Consider the following 14,235-nt stretch of genomic DNA (forward strand, 5'->3'; position numbering starts at 1 on the left):
TTTTTTTTTGCCACCGCAACCGTCTTTTGTCGTGTGCCCGATTTAATAAGTGGTGTTTTAAGGGTACTATAGTAAGCGGGCGGGCATTTGATAAAGAAGCGGGTTTTGCTGCTGTCTTGGCAAAGATAGGGGGAGTCGAGTCAAAAAACAAACTTGATAAAAAAAAGGAATCTGGCCCGGATTGACAGGGTCTATGCTCGGAAAACCCGAATCCAGTAATTCTCTCGCCTAGTAGTGTTTTACTTCCCGCACAAAAGGCCGAGGAACCTCAGTGAATTTAGTATCTATTTCATGATTTTAACTTTTAGACTTTTTTTGCCTTTCGTCTTTCAATTTTTTTTTCTCCCCCTTCCAATTCCGGATCCGATGATGTGCCGATTGCATACATGGAGTTCGTTTGCCTGCATTCCTCCCCATAATTATCCCCGATTCTGAAGAAGGGATGAACGAGAGGGATAAACAAGGTATGCCTGTATCGGTAAGAGATTCACAGGAAAGAGCTATCGCACGCGACTTCCACTTGGACATTTTGTCTTGGCGCGAACCACATCGAACAAAACTCAATTTGCATTTCCCACATGTCGTGATCGTGACTCAAATTTCCCAACACGAGATGAGAAAGTGGGAAAAAGCCAAAGGGAAAAAAACTTCCGCCGGCCTAATCCGAGTTTTTTTTTTTTTTTCTCGTTTGGGAAGTCATGACCTTGTAACTATTACGAACGACAGGAAGCTGCGTCGACTATGGCTTCTTTCCCAGTATGCTACCTAGGTAGGTAGGTACCGTGGGTATGCAATCGATGGCCTGCCTGCCTGACCTCCAACAGTACTGTACCGTAGTAGTAATTCAACAGCTCGGCTCCGACCTTTCACTCAACTGTCTTTGTTTTGCCCCGCTTAGCACGATTGTACCATTATATACCTGTCAGCATTGTCCAATCACACGCCCCCGTGCAAGGAGGCTCACCACTCGCTCAAGCCACCAAAGAATCCACCCACCACTACCTCTTTCGTTTCGTCCAACGTTCCCTTCCCGCCTTTCAACTCAAGACCAGTTAAATGGCGGCTTACCTGGGACCAGGACAGGGGCTGGTACAAGTTGTCGAAACCCCCATGTTCAAAATGGAGCGGAAGAAACACCCATCCTAGCAAACCCCCTCCTTTTTTGCGCCCGCCACAACTGTTGTAGTACGGTACAAGATTTCTGCAAACTCGAACGCATTCGGTTGCAACAACTTGTGCCCAGCTGTCTGCGCGCGGGGTGCATTGCATGGTTCCTACTTACTATACTTGCCTACCTAGGTACTGTACTGTACAGTAGGTATTGGAGTCAGGTTTGTTCTGTACAGTTAGCTGCATCGTATTCCCCTGTCCTTTTCCCACCTTCTTTTACTACCTACCTACCTATGTATGCATACTGAGCCCCAAGCAAAGACCAAGAACAGCCGCGGCGGCATTGTCCTGCGTGTGCGCGCGCCACTTGCATCCATCACTTGTTCTCATCGTTTGCCGGCAGTCAAAGTTGCTGCGCCTCGCGCCTTGCCGTCAAGCGACTGGCCTTGTTTCTCTCCCTCGCTCACTCTATCTCTAATCATGACCCTGCCCTACCTACCTTGTCCTGCACCGCTGCATCGTTATCATCGTATCCCGGCCTTCACCATTTCTCCTAGGAACACTCCATCAGCTCCGCTTCTGCCCTTTTTATCCTTTTGCCGGTACCCTCGTCTTGGTCCACTCATCCCCGCTACCTAGGTTGTAGTCCCTGTCCCGACCCGATCCTCAGCAGGGTACGTTTCCAACCAACTAGGTATGTAAGTAGTACATACTAGTCTAGTACTGCGGACCTTGGTTGCAGTTTGACCTTTCAAAGCCCGTCGTTGCCGTTGGGGCTTGAGCAGCCATCGGGGATGTTTCCCCCTCCATGACAACGCTTGCAAGTGGCCGGTCATCCCAGGCGCACACCCCCCCGACAACGTCCCGCTCATCTCTTTTGCTAGGGACCAGGGTTTTGCCTCCCCATGTCGACCTCTCCACACACACTTCGGTGCAACCCCTACCCTCCCACCCCAGTCAAAGTGACGGCACCAGAAGTACCTCGATGTACTCCTGTCGGCGGAGATTGTATCACTATGCGACCGACCTCCTGGTGTGTCGGCAGCTCGTGCTTTCCTGAACATGGTCCGTCCCTTTCCCTTGTCTGGGGCTACCCTCTCTACCTGGATGCCGTGGTGGGATTGGTTCGGGATACAGGGTGCATTATAATACCAGCCCGCCTGGTCATCCCGTCTTTTTTATTCACCTTGTTATATGTTTATGTCCCTCGTCCCAAGGTCTTGCTGTCTAACCTTCCTGCGGCCTCCTCCTCATCCATATTACCGTCCATTTATCCAAACCAGTCAACTATCATATACTTGCCTGGCGCGAGCACACATCCTTACTCTACAGCTTGGAGATACCTTCCTTTCTCCACCCGCAGCTCGCCGATTTATAGTACCTCCCACAAAAGAGCTTTGGCTTACATCACGCTCTCAGAATTCACTCTTGAGATCGGCAGTACATAGCTCCTGCAGCCTTGCATATCTTAAAGTGGCCTATATATCAGCAAAGCCAAAACAGGCGCACAGCTTCGCAAACTCGCGGAGCCTCCTCTAGTTTAACATGACGTCCTCATCTCCCATACAAGCGTCTGCAGCAAAGCCAGACACTGCCGCTGCCCGGAAGCGCAGGAGACGCGCTCCCGCTGGAGGTGCCTCTGATGACTGCTTTGCCTGCACTAAGCGCAATGTCAAGTGCGACAGGAGGAGACCGTACTGCTCACAGTGCCTTGAGGTCGGTAACGAATGTTCAGGATACAAGACTCAGCTCACCTGGGGCGTCGGTGTCGCTAGCCGTGGCAAGCTACGTGGTTTATCTCTACCCATAGCCAAGGCACCTCCAGTCAGCGCAGCAGTCAAGAAGAGCTCGCCCACGCGCACCAGAGCAGCCACTACAACCAGCAACATGACAAGCGCCGCAGCTGCCGGCCACTGGCACAACCCGGAAGACATGATCACCTCATCACCTCGCCGCAGGCCAGTGAACCTTCACATCTCCCTCCCTGTTCCCGAGCAGTCATCCTCGATATCCAGCCCGACGACCCCCTATCTCGCCCATTACGATCCCCGACGCGTAGGACGACCTGCGGATACCACACCGACAGCAGCTCCCCACAACCATTGGAGTCAAATGCCCTTCTCCGCCAGTCTTCCCACGGACGGCTTTAGATATGGGAAACTCGGGGGTCATCAGGGCATGCCCATGGACTCGATGCACGACATGGATCACTACCACCTATCGCCTATGAGCCATTCTTTCCCCAGAGAAGATGTGCCATTCCTACACAGTCCGGTGGTTCTCTATGATGGCTTCAACGGACACAACTCTCCAGCAGTGACTCCGAGCCCGTTGGCCACAATGATCATGGAGCAACGCACCGCGCCAACTTCATGTCCCAGTTTGGTATATGCGCCTTCGGAGCACAGCACCAGCGTACACTCTCATTCGGAAAGCTACGACGTGCACCTTAGTAACAAGCTGATGCTTGACTGCGACTCCATAGGTATGCAAAGCAATGGGGTTTCGCCCAGACGGGTTATCAAGATGGAGAGCTGACGGGTGATTTTGTGACCGTAGTGGGAACCCCAGACCTTGATACCTACAGCTCCAGCGTCCACTCCAACGGACACTTTTGGGGGCCTTCTCCACCGGCGGAAGATACGACCTCATGTCAGGATTCGCACCCTCAATCATCATCATGGCCATCGACAGTCGAAACTCCGGGGGCGCACGTCAGCGCTGAGCTGATCTCCAAGATGCCCTTCTTCCTCGATTACTATGAGCACACAATGTGCCCATCGATGGTATTCATTGATGGACCAAACAACCCCTTTAGGGATCACATCATGCAGCTTGCCACGGGTAGCCGCAGTCTGCAGCACGCGATCTGCGCCCTGGCAGCCTGCAACCTGCGCACCAAGAGGAAGCTCAGCCTTGGCCAACATTCGCCTGCAGAGAAGTTTAAGCGATCATGCTCGCCCGAGGCAGAAGACCAGTCGATGCAGGAAGAGTATGAGCACCGCAACCTTGCTGTTCATCTGCTGAATGAACAGTTAAATGATGTGTCCAAGTCCAAGCATGACTCTGTGCTTGCGACCATCCTTATGCTTTGTCACTACAGGATGGCGGAGTCTGGAATTGCCAGGTTCCACACCCAATTTGCTGGCGTCAAAAAGATTCTGCAAATGCGCAGGACGACCTCATTTCCACCCTCGAACGAGTCTGCATGGATGGAAGCGCTTTTCACCTACTTTGATGCCATCTCCGCCAGCATCAACGACCGCGAGGCCCAGCTTGATGGCAGCTTCTTTGGCTTCTCGCCGGAAGCAATGCTGCTTCCACAGGGCGCCGAGAATCTCGTCGGGTGCGATAGGGAGCTCTTCACCATCATTGTGAAGCTCGGACGCCTGAACCTCCTCTCCCAACACAGGCCGGTGCAGAACAACGATGCCGCCTTGGGTAGCTCGGTGCCGCGGTCCGAGTCTCCCTTCAGCGCGCCGTTGGGCCACGTGTATAAGCCCAGCAACAATATGAATGTGGACGTGTTTGGCACTGGTGGTGGTCCTATCCGCTTTGATGGCAACGGCTTTGGCAACACCCTTGGTGACGATGAGCTGCTGTCGGCTGCCATCAGCACTTCGGCGCCGACTTATGACAGCCAGCGCTCAACATTTTGGCGCGAATGGAAGGAGGCGCGCGCTTCGCTCCAGGCCTGGTCGTTCGATGCGCAACGGGTTACTGCTTCTCTTCAGCAGACCGGATTGCAGCCGACGCCGGCTCAGATTCGCGACCTCAGTTCCTTGTCCGAGGCATTCCGCTACGCTGCTCTGCTCTACACTGAGCGCCTGGCGAGCCCACAGACGCCGTCGTCCCACAACAACTTCCGAAACCTCGTTTCACAGGTCGTATATTACGCTACCAGCCTCGAATCCGGCTCATCTGCTGAGAAATTTCTGCTGTGGCCGCTGTTTGTGGCTGGAAGCGAGTGCGTCAACGAGCTGCAACAAAACATTGTGCGGTCAAAGTGCCGCGATATAATGGCACGCAGTGGCTATATGAACAACATGTCTGCCCTTGAGATACTCGAGCGGCTCTGGAGTGGCGAGACGACCGCAGATGACGACTACATTGGCAGCGGGCGCCACATCAACATTCTCAACAATAATAACAACGTGCGACTTCCAAGCCTGACACGAAGCAGTCCATTCAACTGGGGCAAGTGTATAGGAGGACCTGGCGTCGAGGTCGAATGGATCATGTTCTAATGTTCTACGCTATCTCGACCTTTTACTTTTTTTATCCCTTTTTTCTTCCCTTTCATTGTTGGTCAAAAGACTTTCTGTTCAGCCATGACCCTGAAACCTTGGGCCTGACAAGGTACTGTAATACATGAAATGAGGTAATGATGGTTGGATTATTCTCATATTGTCTATTTCCTAATACTCTGTATCATATGTAGCGAACGCGTTGTTTTTCTTTCCTATTCTTACCATACAGGAATACAGTCCAGGATTCGGACAGGGGTTTCAGAGCTGTTTAGGCGGTCTGCGGTAGAGAGACCCCGGTGGTCGTTTGCAAGGCATCAAAAGATGGGTGGAGATGGAGTTACTTTTTCGGTGTTCTGCAATGACAATACTGGGTTGGAATACAAGCTGGGTAGCGAATGACTGGGATGTGAATGGAGTTGATATTTTTGGGTCTTTTTACCCACTGTCTAATCAGTATATCATGCCTCGGTTCGGGATTTCGGGAGCAAATAAAACCACAATGTTGATGTATATCCAGGTCTTTGTTTTCCCACTGCATTGATACCCATTCCTATGGAACAACCCTCCTTTTCCTGCAAGCAGTCCAAAGTAACGCGATTCGTACTAAGTGTCAAAGTTTAGGAGACGACGGACAGGTGACATCGACATCGGTACGCAAAAAGTGCACTAACACGGATATCCCGCCCGGCAGAAGTGGATCACCAATCTGCTGCAATCTCTTGGGTTCCTCATGCGCCGAGAAAGCAGGTGCAATCTTTTTGGTGTGTATTCGTTTCTAGCTTGAGGTTGCTTATCGCAAAGAAAAGACAAGGGACTAGGTAAACCATCTACATCACGTCACTTCTGGGTCCACACCCACCGAGAAGTCTAAACTTGAGATTGTGGTGCGACTTCAAGCGTTCTGCTGCGAGATGGCGGGTCCCTTTTTTTTTGGTCCCGAGGGACGGAGCTGTGTACAATAGTAAAAAGGAATAAAGAGTATGATGATGGTGATGATGATGATGATGCCAGGATAGGAGCAGGCGATCCGGGTCGGACGCCGGACCAATACTAGGGGTTATCTCTGTTTTTGAGTTTCTGTCTTTTTCTCCTCACGCAGAAAGGATTTGCAGCGAGAACGATGATCATCACAACCTAAAATGGGAAAAAGGAAAGGCCGCCATGGAACTAGTCGCTCTCCCGTCATAGAAGCAAAAGAAAGGGGATACAGAGTGTACTTTGTAAATCACAGCATCTAACTTTTTTTTTTTTTTTTTCTCTCTCTCTTTTTTTGCATGAAAAACAATATCGACAAGCCCTGTTTTCATTCCCTACCTCGTATTTATTGAGCAATTGCAAAAAGTTGCCTTGTAAGAGGGGGGAGGGGGAGGGGGCGTACGTCTACAATCTTTGGGGGTGGTCTTACAAAGAGTGAGCAAAAGGAGAACAAGACGAAAGGTGGGAGAGGGAAGAAAGAAAGGTACGTACACCTACCTGTCTACCTGTCTACCTGCCTGCCTAACGAAGTAACCTCGACCAAGGGGAGGAAGAAAGGGAAAAAAAAGGAGGGAAGGACCGCGTACCTACTGACCAAGTCAAGCTACTGCACGAAACTGACCAGTGGTGCCTGGCAAAGGCCCCTAGCTCGCCGGGCTGGGCCCGGTGGGTTTGTGTGTCTGTGTGTGCGCGCGTATGTCTGTGTGTGTGGGTTCTCTCTCTCTTTTTCTTTTGTTTTTACGGTGGTGATGGCTGCACGACGTGACATTGCAGACTGCCAGCGCAGCCCATACGCTGGACTTTTCCGGGCGCGTAGGCAACAGAAGGAAGTGGAGACGGCTTCTAGAAGAGGGGTAAAATACTACATAAGAGGAGAATGCCAAGAACCCTTTCGATGTGGGGTTTTTTTTGTTGTTGAAGTTAGTCTGTACTTGTAAATAAAAGAAATGTCAAAGCGGGCAGGACGGGCGCTTAGGGAGGGAGAGGGGGAGGGGGGAGAAGGGGGAGGGATACCCCCTGTTTTTGAAGGAGCAATGCATATCTGGGAAGATGGCTAGATGCAAACTGGGATGAGAAGAAGAAGAAAAAGGTGTGTCGAGATGTGACGCGGGCTGGTATGGTGTGCCTTCGGGTTCTAGTTCTAGTTCTAGAATGTATTCAAGCCTGAGGTGGGTGGAAATGATGGGGGTATTTCCTGTTCAGGGTCTAGTTCAGAGAAAATCTCGATGGTTTGCATCTAACTTAAGACGACGACATGTACGTATTTGCGTTGTGTGCCTGGAATGATAAGTGATGATACGATGTGGGGAAGAGAAATAAATGGTGGTGACAACTGAAGATAATCTTAGTATGTTGATAATAAGACTGTTGGTTTGTTGATGTACCGTTTGCTGCTGCCATCCCAAGTATACAAGGTTTATCCATACACACTACCTACCACCTTAGGTAGTACTTCGTTTAATTGTCTATCTCGATCGTCAGCGACGCTACCGTTGCCCTCGTCAAGCGGCGGGAAAGTCTTGAGTCATGAGTCTTGGTTATAGTCGGTCGTCCGTATGACAAAATCCGATGTTGTCCCGAACAGCATGCTACTTGGATAGATCTACAGTCGTAAAGTGAAGTGGGGAGGCAGAGAGTGAAGTGAGAGGAGAAACGTGCCGAGGGAAAACATGACAAGGCCGGACCTTGTCAGTCAGTTGCAGTTTACGACGCATAGTAGCAGGCTGTCGTATAATTATCATAGAATACCTTATGTATAGGTAAGGTTTATACAAACTTTGTTCTCAGAGGCTTACAACTGGTGTTATATATCAATTTCGATTTAAAACAAGGATGAGAGATTGCAGAGCTTATCAGCGCAGATCTGTTAAGAGTAGAAAGAAAAAGAGAGAGAGAAAAAAAAAAAAGAAGAAAAAGCTCAATTGTTCAACGGCTTTTCTCCAACAGACAATTGCCATCGGAACCGTATCCGCGAGCGGGCGGGGTTTCTGCCGATGAACGGCCGGCTTTTGGAGCTAATTCATCAATCGATGAGGGTTGCAATATGTTTGTCGTGATTTTCATCTTCACTCTGTATTTCTGTTTGTATTGATGCGAATTGAGACTTCCCGCAGCAATTTAGAGCCCTCATCTTATCTGCTCATACATTTGTCTTATAAGTGTTGTTGCATAGTCCCATCGCTACATTGTATTTTGAAACGTTTTTTTTTTTTAAGGAGAATAAAATCCGAGATCAAAGAATCAACAAAAGCAACCCCCACAATCATGGCGGCCGCGTCTACCAACCCGGGTATCAAACTAAACGATAACGGCATCCCGGACTTTGACAGCCTCCCTCTTCGGGCCGGTGACCCGCAGCTCTCGGCATGGGGCCTGTACGGCGCCTCGGACGAGCTCGGCTTCCTGAACCGACAGACCAACGAGCGAGTGGCAAAGGCGGCCCAGACCGAGATTCGCACCGGTGTCCGGTAATATATTGTTTTCTTTCTTCTTTTTTTTCCTTTTTCTTCTTTGGTCCATTTCTACCAGGAAAACCTCCTCCGTTTGTTACTCATGCCATATGATTCCCCCTTCCTAGGACACTTGGTGGAAACGCTTTAAAGAATGATTCATGACCACTACCATATACTACTTACAAGGCAAATAGACTAACGACAATAAACCACCCCCGCCAACAGCATCGGTCTGAACTGGCCTCTAGACGCCCAGAAAGAAAATGCTTTTTTCGAGCGCAAGGTCTTCCACCAGCGCCTCTTTAGCAAGCTGCCCCGGACCGTCAATGACGACGAGTGGACCTTCAACACGCAGGTCTCGAGCCAGTGGGACGGCCTGCGTCACTTTGGCTATCAGAAAGAAAAAGTAAGATGACAGAAGATAGATGAGAGAAAACCAACTACTTGGAGGAAGACTTCGCATCCATACCTCCTTTTGAGTTGGGTGTCGTAGTTGGACCTGGGAGGGGGTCAAAAGACAAAACCTCCCCCCCAACCCTAAACCACTCATTGCATCTCCATCAAGCTAACAAAATCCCAACAAAACAGCTATTCTACAATGGTGTCACCATGGAAGACATCCACAGCTGCACCGCGCACGGCAAGCCCTCCACCACCAACGGCATCCACGCCTGGGCCGACAAGGGGATAGTCGGGCGCGCGATCCTGGTCGACTTTGAATCGTGGCGGCGCACCGCCACCAACAAGCCGTTTGACCACTTCTCCACTTCCGCCATCACGCTGCGCGACATCCTCGACTGCCTGGCGTTCCAGGACGGCACGACCCCGCGCTTCGGCGACGTGCTGCTGATCCGGTCCGGGTGGACGGCGGCGCTGGCCACCAAGTCCGCCGACGAGATCGAGGCGGCCCGCGCCTGCCTGCCGCACACCTTTGGCGGCGTCGAGCAGTCCGAGGAAGTGTTGCGCTGGATTTGGGACAATTTTAGCGCCGTGGCCGGCGATCAGCCCAGCTTCGAGTGCTGGCCCTCGAAGAAGGATTGGTACATGCACGAGGTCCTACTCGCTGGCTGGGGCTGTCCCATCGGGGAGCTGTTTGACCTCGAGAAGCTGGCTGAGCACTGCAAAAAGGAGCGCCGCTGGTCGTTTTTCGTCGCCAGCGAGCCGTGCAATGTAACCGGAGGAGTTGCTAGGTGAGTTCTTTTTGTTCTCTTGTGTTTTCAATCCTCTTCTTTGCCGCAGCCCACGTTGTCTCTATACTCAGCGTTTATGTGCAATGGGATTCGGGGGTGTTATGAGCGGACACACTGACGATTGTGAAACCCAAATCACACATAAACAGTCCACCAAACATCCTGGCCATCTTCTGAGGTCCGATGAGAGAGTAACTATGGGGACCACCCTAGGAAGAACTCCATAGGTACTTACCTGCTTGCTCGGCCGCGGTCAATTGTAACAAGTCCAGCTCGCTCACAGTATTATCCATCTTGGTTGTCTCCATCAAGGGCACAAGTACGTGAGAAAGTTAAACCTTCTAACAATAATAATGAAAAGGGAAACAAGTTCCATCGTTACTCATTTGCGAGCTATGGTGCCAGTCGCCAGCTTCAGTACCCATTCACACATCAACCATCGCCTATCAGAGTCCCCCTCGAACCATAGTGCTTGCCGTGCCGTGAAAGAAGCACGACCTGCGCTGCGTGATAGTAAGGCTCGCCAGCCGCCCCGCGGGTATTCTTTCTCCTTCTGCTTGTTTATATGTCCTTCCACGAGACACCATTTCGAAGAAGGAAAAAACGAAAGAAAAAGACGTCTCCATAAACATCCTTGTCCTGCGCATTTCCTCGTAATGAGGAGCAAGGTACTGACTAGAACCCATGGAGATGATATACCGTCTATGCTTGTCGGAAACTCCCATGCTGCTCGCCCATTGGATTATCCTACCGCCACGGTGAAAGGTGGTGACCTTTGGTATACATTACAAGGGAAAAAAAAAGAGTAGAACCTCTCTAGTTCTCTATTTCTTACGGTCACTGCTTGAAGATCTTTGGTGAGCAGGAGCCCGTAAAAGTCAGTATTAATGCGCACCATGAGCCAGCAGCATCCGTTACAATCTGCTAGTGGTGCCAAGGGGGGGTTTGTGACTCACGTGCTCAACCTGCGCGACAGAGTTTGCAGCTTCTTATCGTTGTCGGCCTCCTTGGTGGCCCGCTCGAGCGCTTGCGCGCGCTCCTCCTCGTTCTGTCGGACAACTTCGTCATGGCTGGGTGGGAGCCTCTCGTTCTGAAGATCGACCTTGCGTGCATCCTCGAAGCTGCTGATGGCGTTCTTGATACCCTCGGCGCCCAACATGAGCGTGCCGGCAGGCAAACGGCCACCCGACACCGTCTTGAGCTCTGTTACCCTCTCCGACTCTTCTCGGAGAACCTGGAACACACGGGAAAGCCTGCCAATAGCCAGAATCTTGTTCTTGATCGCTCTCCGCTTGAACTCGATCGATTCGGGGTCCATTGCAGCCGCGTTTGCCGATGTGGAAGATCCGTCGCCGTCGCCAGTGGCCTCGGGCAGGGCTGGTGTCTGAGGTGGCGACTGAGGACCAGGCGATGTAGATGACGAGTCACCCTCACGCAACTCCTCCTCAGAGCACGTTCCAAGGATAGCCAGCAGCATGTCGGTGATCTTTTCTCCCACGAAAGGCAGCGACCAAGTGAAGACGTCCATGAAGTTGGGAAGCCAGTACGGGTGCGGGGTACAGTTGAACTGCCTGATGTTCATGACGTTGTTCTCATACTTGAGAACCGCAGCCTTGTTGTTATAAACGTCGAGGTAGTTTGGCGCCGAGAAGATGGTCATCACACTCGGGAAACCAGTGGTGCGGGTCTTGCGATACATTCGGTACCCGGCATCTTGCGCCTCGTGCGCTCGAATGACGGAAAGGAGGTTGTTCTTTTCGAGAAATGCGCATGCAGCCGGGTATGAAAAGAAGTATGAGCATCCTCTGACGTGATTGTGAAGAAAGAAGTCACTAGTCTTTTCCTGTCCAAAATCCTCGAGGGGGTCTGCCCAAAGGATATCGCACATCAGGCCTTGTGTGGGCGGTTCCCTGAATCGGTCAATCTGTACAGGTGGCGAGTCGCAATGGTCAGCTATAGAACAACGGAACACGGCGCAAGTACACCACAGCCAAATCTGTGAGAGTGTCCAAGCGTGCTGTAAACAGCGGATGGAGGGGTAGTTTTTTTTTCGTGTTTTCTTGCATGTTCCAAGATATCGGTTGCGCTTACATTTCTGATGTCGTCCAAAGTGTGCAGCTCTGGGCTCAGGCCACCGTGGATACAAAGGAACTGCTTGTTCATAACAGCAGCCAGAGGAAGACTGCAGAAGGATTCCATACAGGCATCGTAAACTGCCTCCGAGTACTTGTGCTTGCACTCGAGCTTGAAGGTGAAGTAATCCGTCAAGTGACGGCACTCGTGGTTACCGCGCAACAACCACAAAGTCTTGGGGTAGTGTATCTTCAAACACCAGAGGTATAGGACGCATTCAATGCTAAAGTATCCACGGTCGACGTAGTCTCCCAGGAACAGATAGCGCGTCTCGGCCGGGTCGCCACCGACCTCAAAGAGCTTCATCAAGTCGTAGTACTGGCCGTGGACGTCACCGCAGACTGTGATGGGAGCATCCATCTCCAGCAGGTTGGGCTCGCTGCGTAGGATCTCGGTGCCCTTCTTCAGGATCCAAAGGGCTTGTTCGTGGGTCAGGCGACCCTCGCGATAAAAGTGCTGCTTGAGGAACGTGATGTCGGGCTTCTCGTGGCTTTCGTCTTCGAAGAACTGCTCATCGGTGGGCTTGAACATGGCAGGGGCTTGGACATCTAATAGTTTGGAAAGTTCGGGTTAGCAAAAAGGAACAAGGACTGTGGGCATGCCCCTGGGCGCTCCTTGGAGAGAGCAGGTCAAACTGAGGCTTTGTGCATACCTTTGCAGACACGCTCGGCCGTGTTCACCTGGGTGCCATCTTCCATGGTGTGGATCGAAAAGTCGATCTCTGGAAGAGGCTTCTTCTCGCGAATGGCACGGATGGCATTGTCAACCTGGATGTTGCGGCGCTCCTCGTTGGAGATGGGCGCATTGGCGCCGCCGTCATTCTCCATGGCGGGCGGTTGGGCGGGGCGAACACGCGGGCGGCGGTTTGTGGGACAGTATGCGGGTTGGGGGTGCTAATGATTTGTTGCCAGCCGACAGGGAAATACTGTCAAGGAAGGTGTTGCCAAAGGGCTATGTCGCGCGACAACGGAAATCCGCGTAACGGTTGGATTTCTCTTGTTGCGACGTTTGGCAAGTTGGAGGACTTGGTAGTAAAGAGAAGAGAGGCCGGCCCAGAAATCGGATCGTGGTCCAGAAAAAAAAAAAAAAAATAGTGTCCTTCGTCCTGCGTGGCCTATGGAAAAGTTACCTAGGTATGCAGACAAGCTGGCTTGCTACCTTAAGGCTGCATTTATTGACAGGATGCCAACAAAAATCGGTTACTATAACCAAGGAACCTAAGATAGACAGGTAGGAATGGAGGGCCGACAACCACAGTCACAAACACGAATGGGTTCTGAAGATGACAGGTCAAAGTCGAGTGCGGTCTGCGTGGGTTTGTCAGGCTGGACTGGCTGGCAGTGGGAACGGGGAAAGAGGCAAACGATTGACCGAGGAGGGGTTTCGTGCCAATGCGGATTAGGGGATTTGACGGGGTGATTGATTGATGGGAGACACGGTACCTGGGCCCAGCGTGAGTTTTTGCGGTGAACCCTTGTACCCCCACTTTCTTGTTGCGGCGGTTTAAAGGCCAGTTGCCCCTCGCAAGGTTCGCGTGAGTAGGAGATGCCGGGTTCCTACGTTGTACCTATGGGCGGCACTTGACATGGAATTGAAGCTACGGAGGATTTTGTAAACGTTTTCTTTTCTTTTTTGCTTTTCTTTTTTCTACTTACTCTTTTCGACGAATGCAATGCAATCCAATATGCCTGCCATCTGATAAAAGATTTAACACGCTGCTTCATCAATCATCAACTTGAAATTTTGTACCCAAGGTCTTTTTTTCTGCTAATATTGATTCAAACATGTTCAGAAGACGGGCCGGAAACACAGGCACAGTACGTAGTACCTGCGTATCTAGTTTACCTCTATTCTGGTCTAGAAATGAGATGACAGCAAGGTTAGCCGGATACCAGCGTCCCGTTTGCGATGCATTCTCGGACTTTAGCTCCCCCTAAAATGGACACGGCGTACAGTACATTGGGGTCGGACTCATTGGTACCGTTCCTTTTTTTTTTTTTCTTTCCCAAATCAAAAAGCATATTGCTGTCATTGGCCGGTTTTTTGTTTTTCAGGGACAAAACAGAATCAATGACCTCACACACATCAGTCGAACTCTTGAATCGTCTGAAACAGTCAGCCTCG

At 51.1% G+C, this 14,235-nt stretch overlaps 4 protein-coding genes across 4 annotated transcripts; 3 read left to right on the plus strand and 1 right to left on the minus strand.

The window, feature by feature from the left end:
* Positions 1 to 1,056: 1,056 nt before the first annotated feature.
* PgNI_02411 (uncharacterized protein) lies at positions 1,057 to 1,749 on the plus strand (the record flags this gene model as incomplete). The annotated part of the gene is made up of 3 exons (XM_031122478.1): positions 1,057 to 1,089; positions 1,147 to 1,258; positions 1,427 to 1,749. 3 exons carry the CDS (start codon positions 1,057 to 1,059, stop codon positions 1,747 to 1,749), a joined length of 468 nt encoding a protein of 155 aa, XP_030986579.1.
* Positions 1,750 to 2,149: 400 nt separating this feature from the next.
* Positions 2,150 to 5,953, plus strand: PgNI_02412 (uncharacterized protein). Its single transcript, XM_031122479.1, has 2 exons — positions 2,150 to 3,595; positions 3,670 to 5,953. The coding sequence occupies exons 1-2, from the start codon at positions 2,656 to 2,658 to the stop codon at positions 5,355 to 5,357; spliced, it is 2,628 nt and encodes an 875-aa protein (XP_030986576.1). The 5' UTR covers positions 2,150 to 2,655; the 3' UTR covers positions 5,358 to 5,953.
* A 2,647-nt stretch (positions 5,954 to 8,600) lies between these two features.
* Positions 8,601 to 10,155, plus strand: PgNI_02413 (uncharacterized protein; the record flags this gene model as incomplete). Its single annotated transcript, XM_031122480.1, has 4 exons — positions 8,601 to 8,803; positions 9,014 to 9,194; positions 9,377 to 9,978; positions 10,128 to 10,155. 4 exons carry the CDS (start codon positions 8,601 to 8,603, stop codon positions 10,153 to 10,155), a joined length of 1,014 nt encoding a protein of 337 aa, XP_030986577.1.
* A 647-nt stretch (positions 10,156 to 10,802) lies between these two features.
* On the minus strand, positions 10,803 to 12,938 carry PgNI_02414 (uncharacterized protein; the record flags this gene model as incomplete). The annotated part of the gene is made up of 4 exons (XM_031122481.1): positions 10,803 to 10,830; positions 10,935 to 11,902; positions 12,070 to 12,659; positions 12,764 to 12,938. The coding sequence occupies 4 exons, from the start codon at positions 12,936 to 12,938 to the stop codon at positions 10,803 to 10,805; spliced, it is 1,761 nt and encodes a 586-aa protein (XP_030986582.1).
* Between the last annotated feature and the right edge of the window lie 1,297 nt (positions 12,939 to 14,235).

Source organism: Pyricularia grisea (genome assembly GCF_004355905.1).
Source record: "Pyricularia grisea strain NI907 chromosome Unknown Pyricularia_grisea_NI907_Scaffold_1, whole genome shotgun sequence".
Taxonomy (NCBI): domain Eukaryota; kingdom Fungi; phylum Ascomycota; class Sordariomycetes; order Magnaporthales; family Pyriculariaceae; genus Pyricularia; species Pyricularia grisea.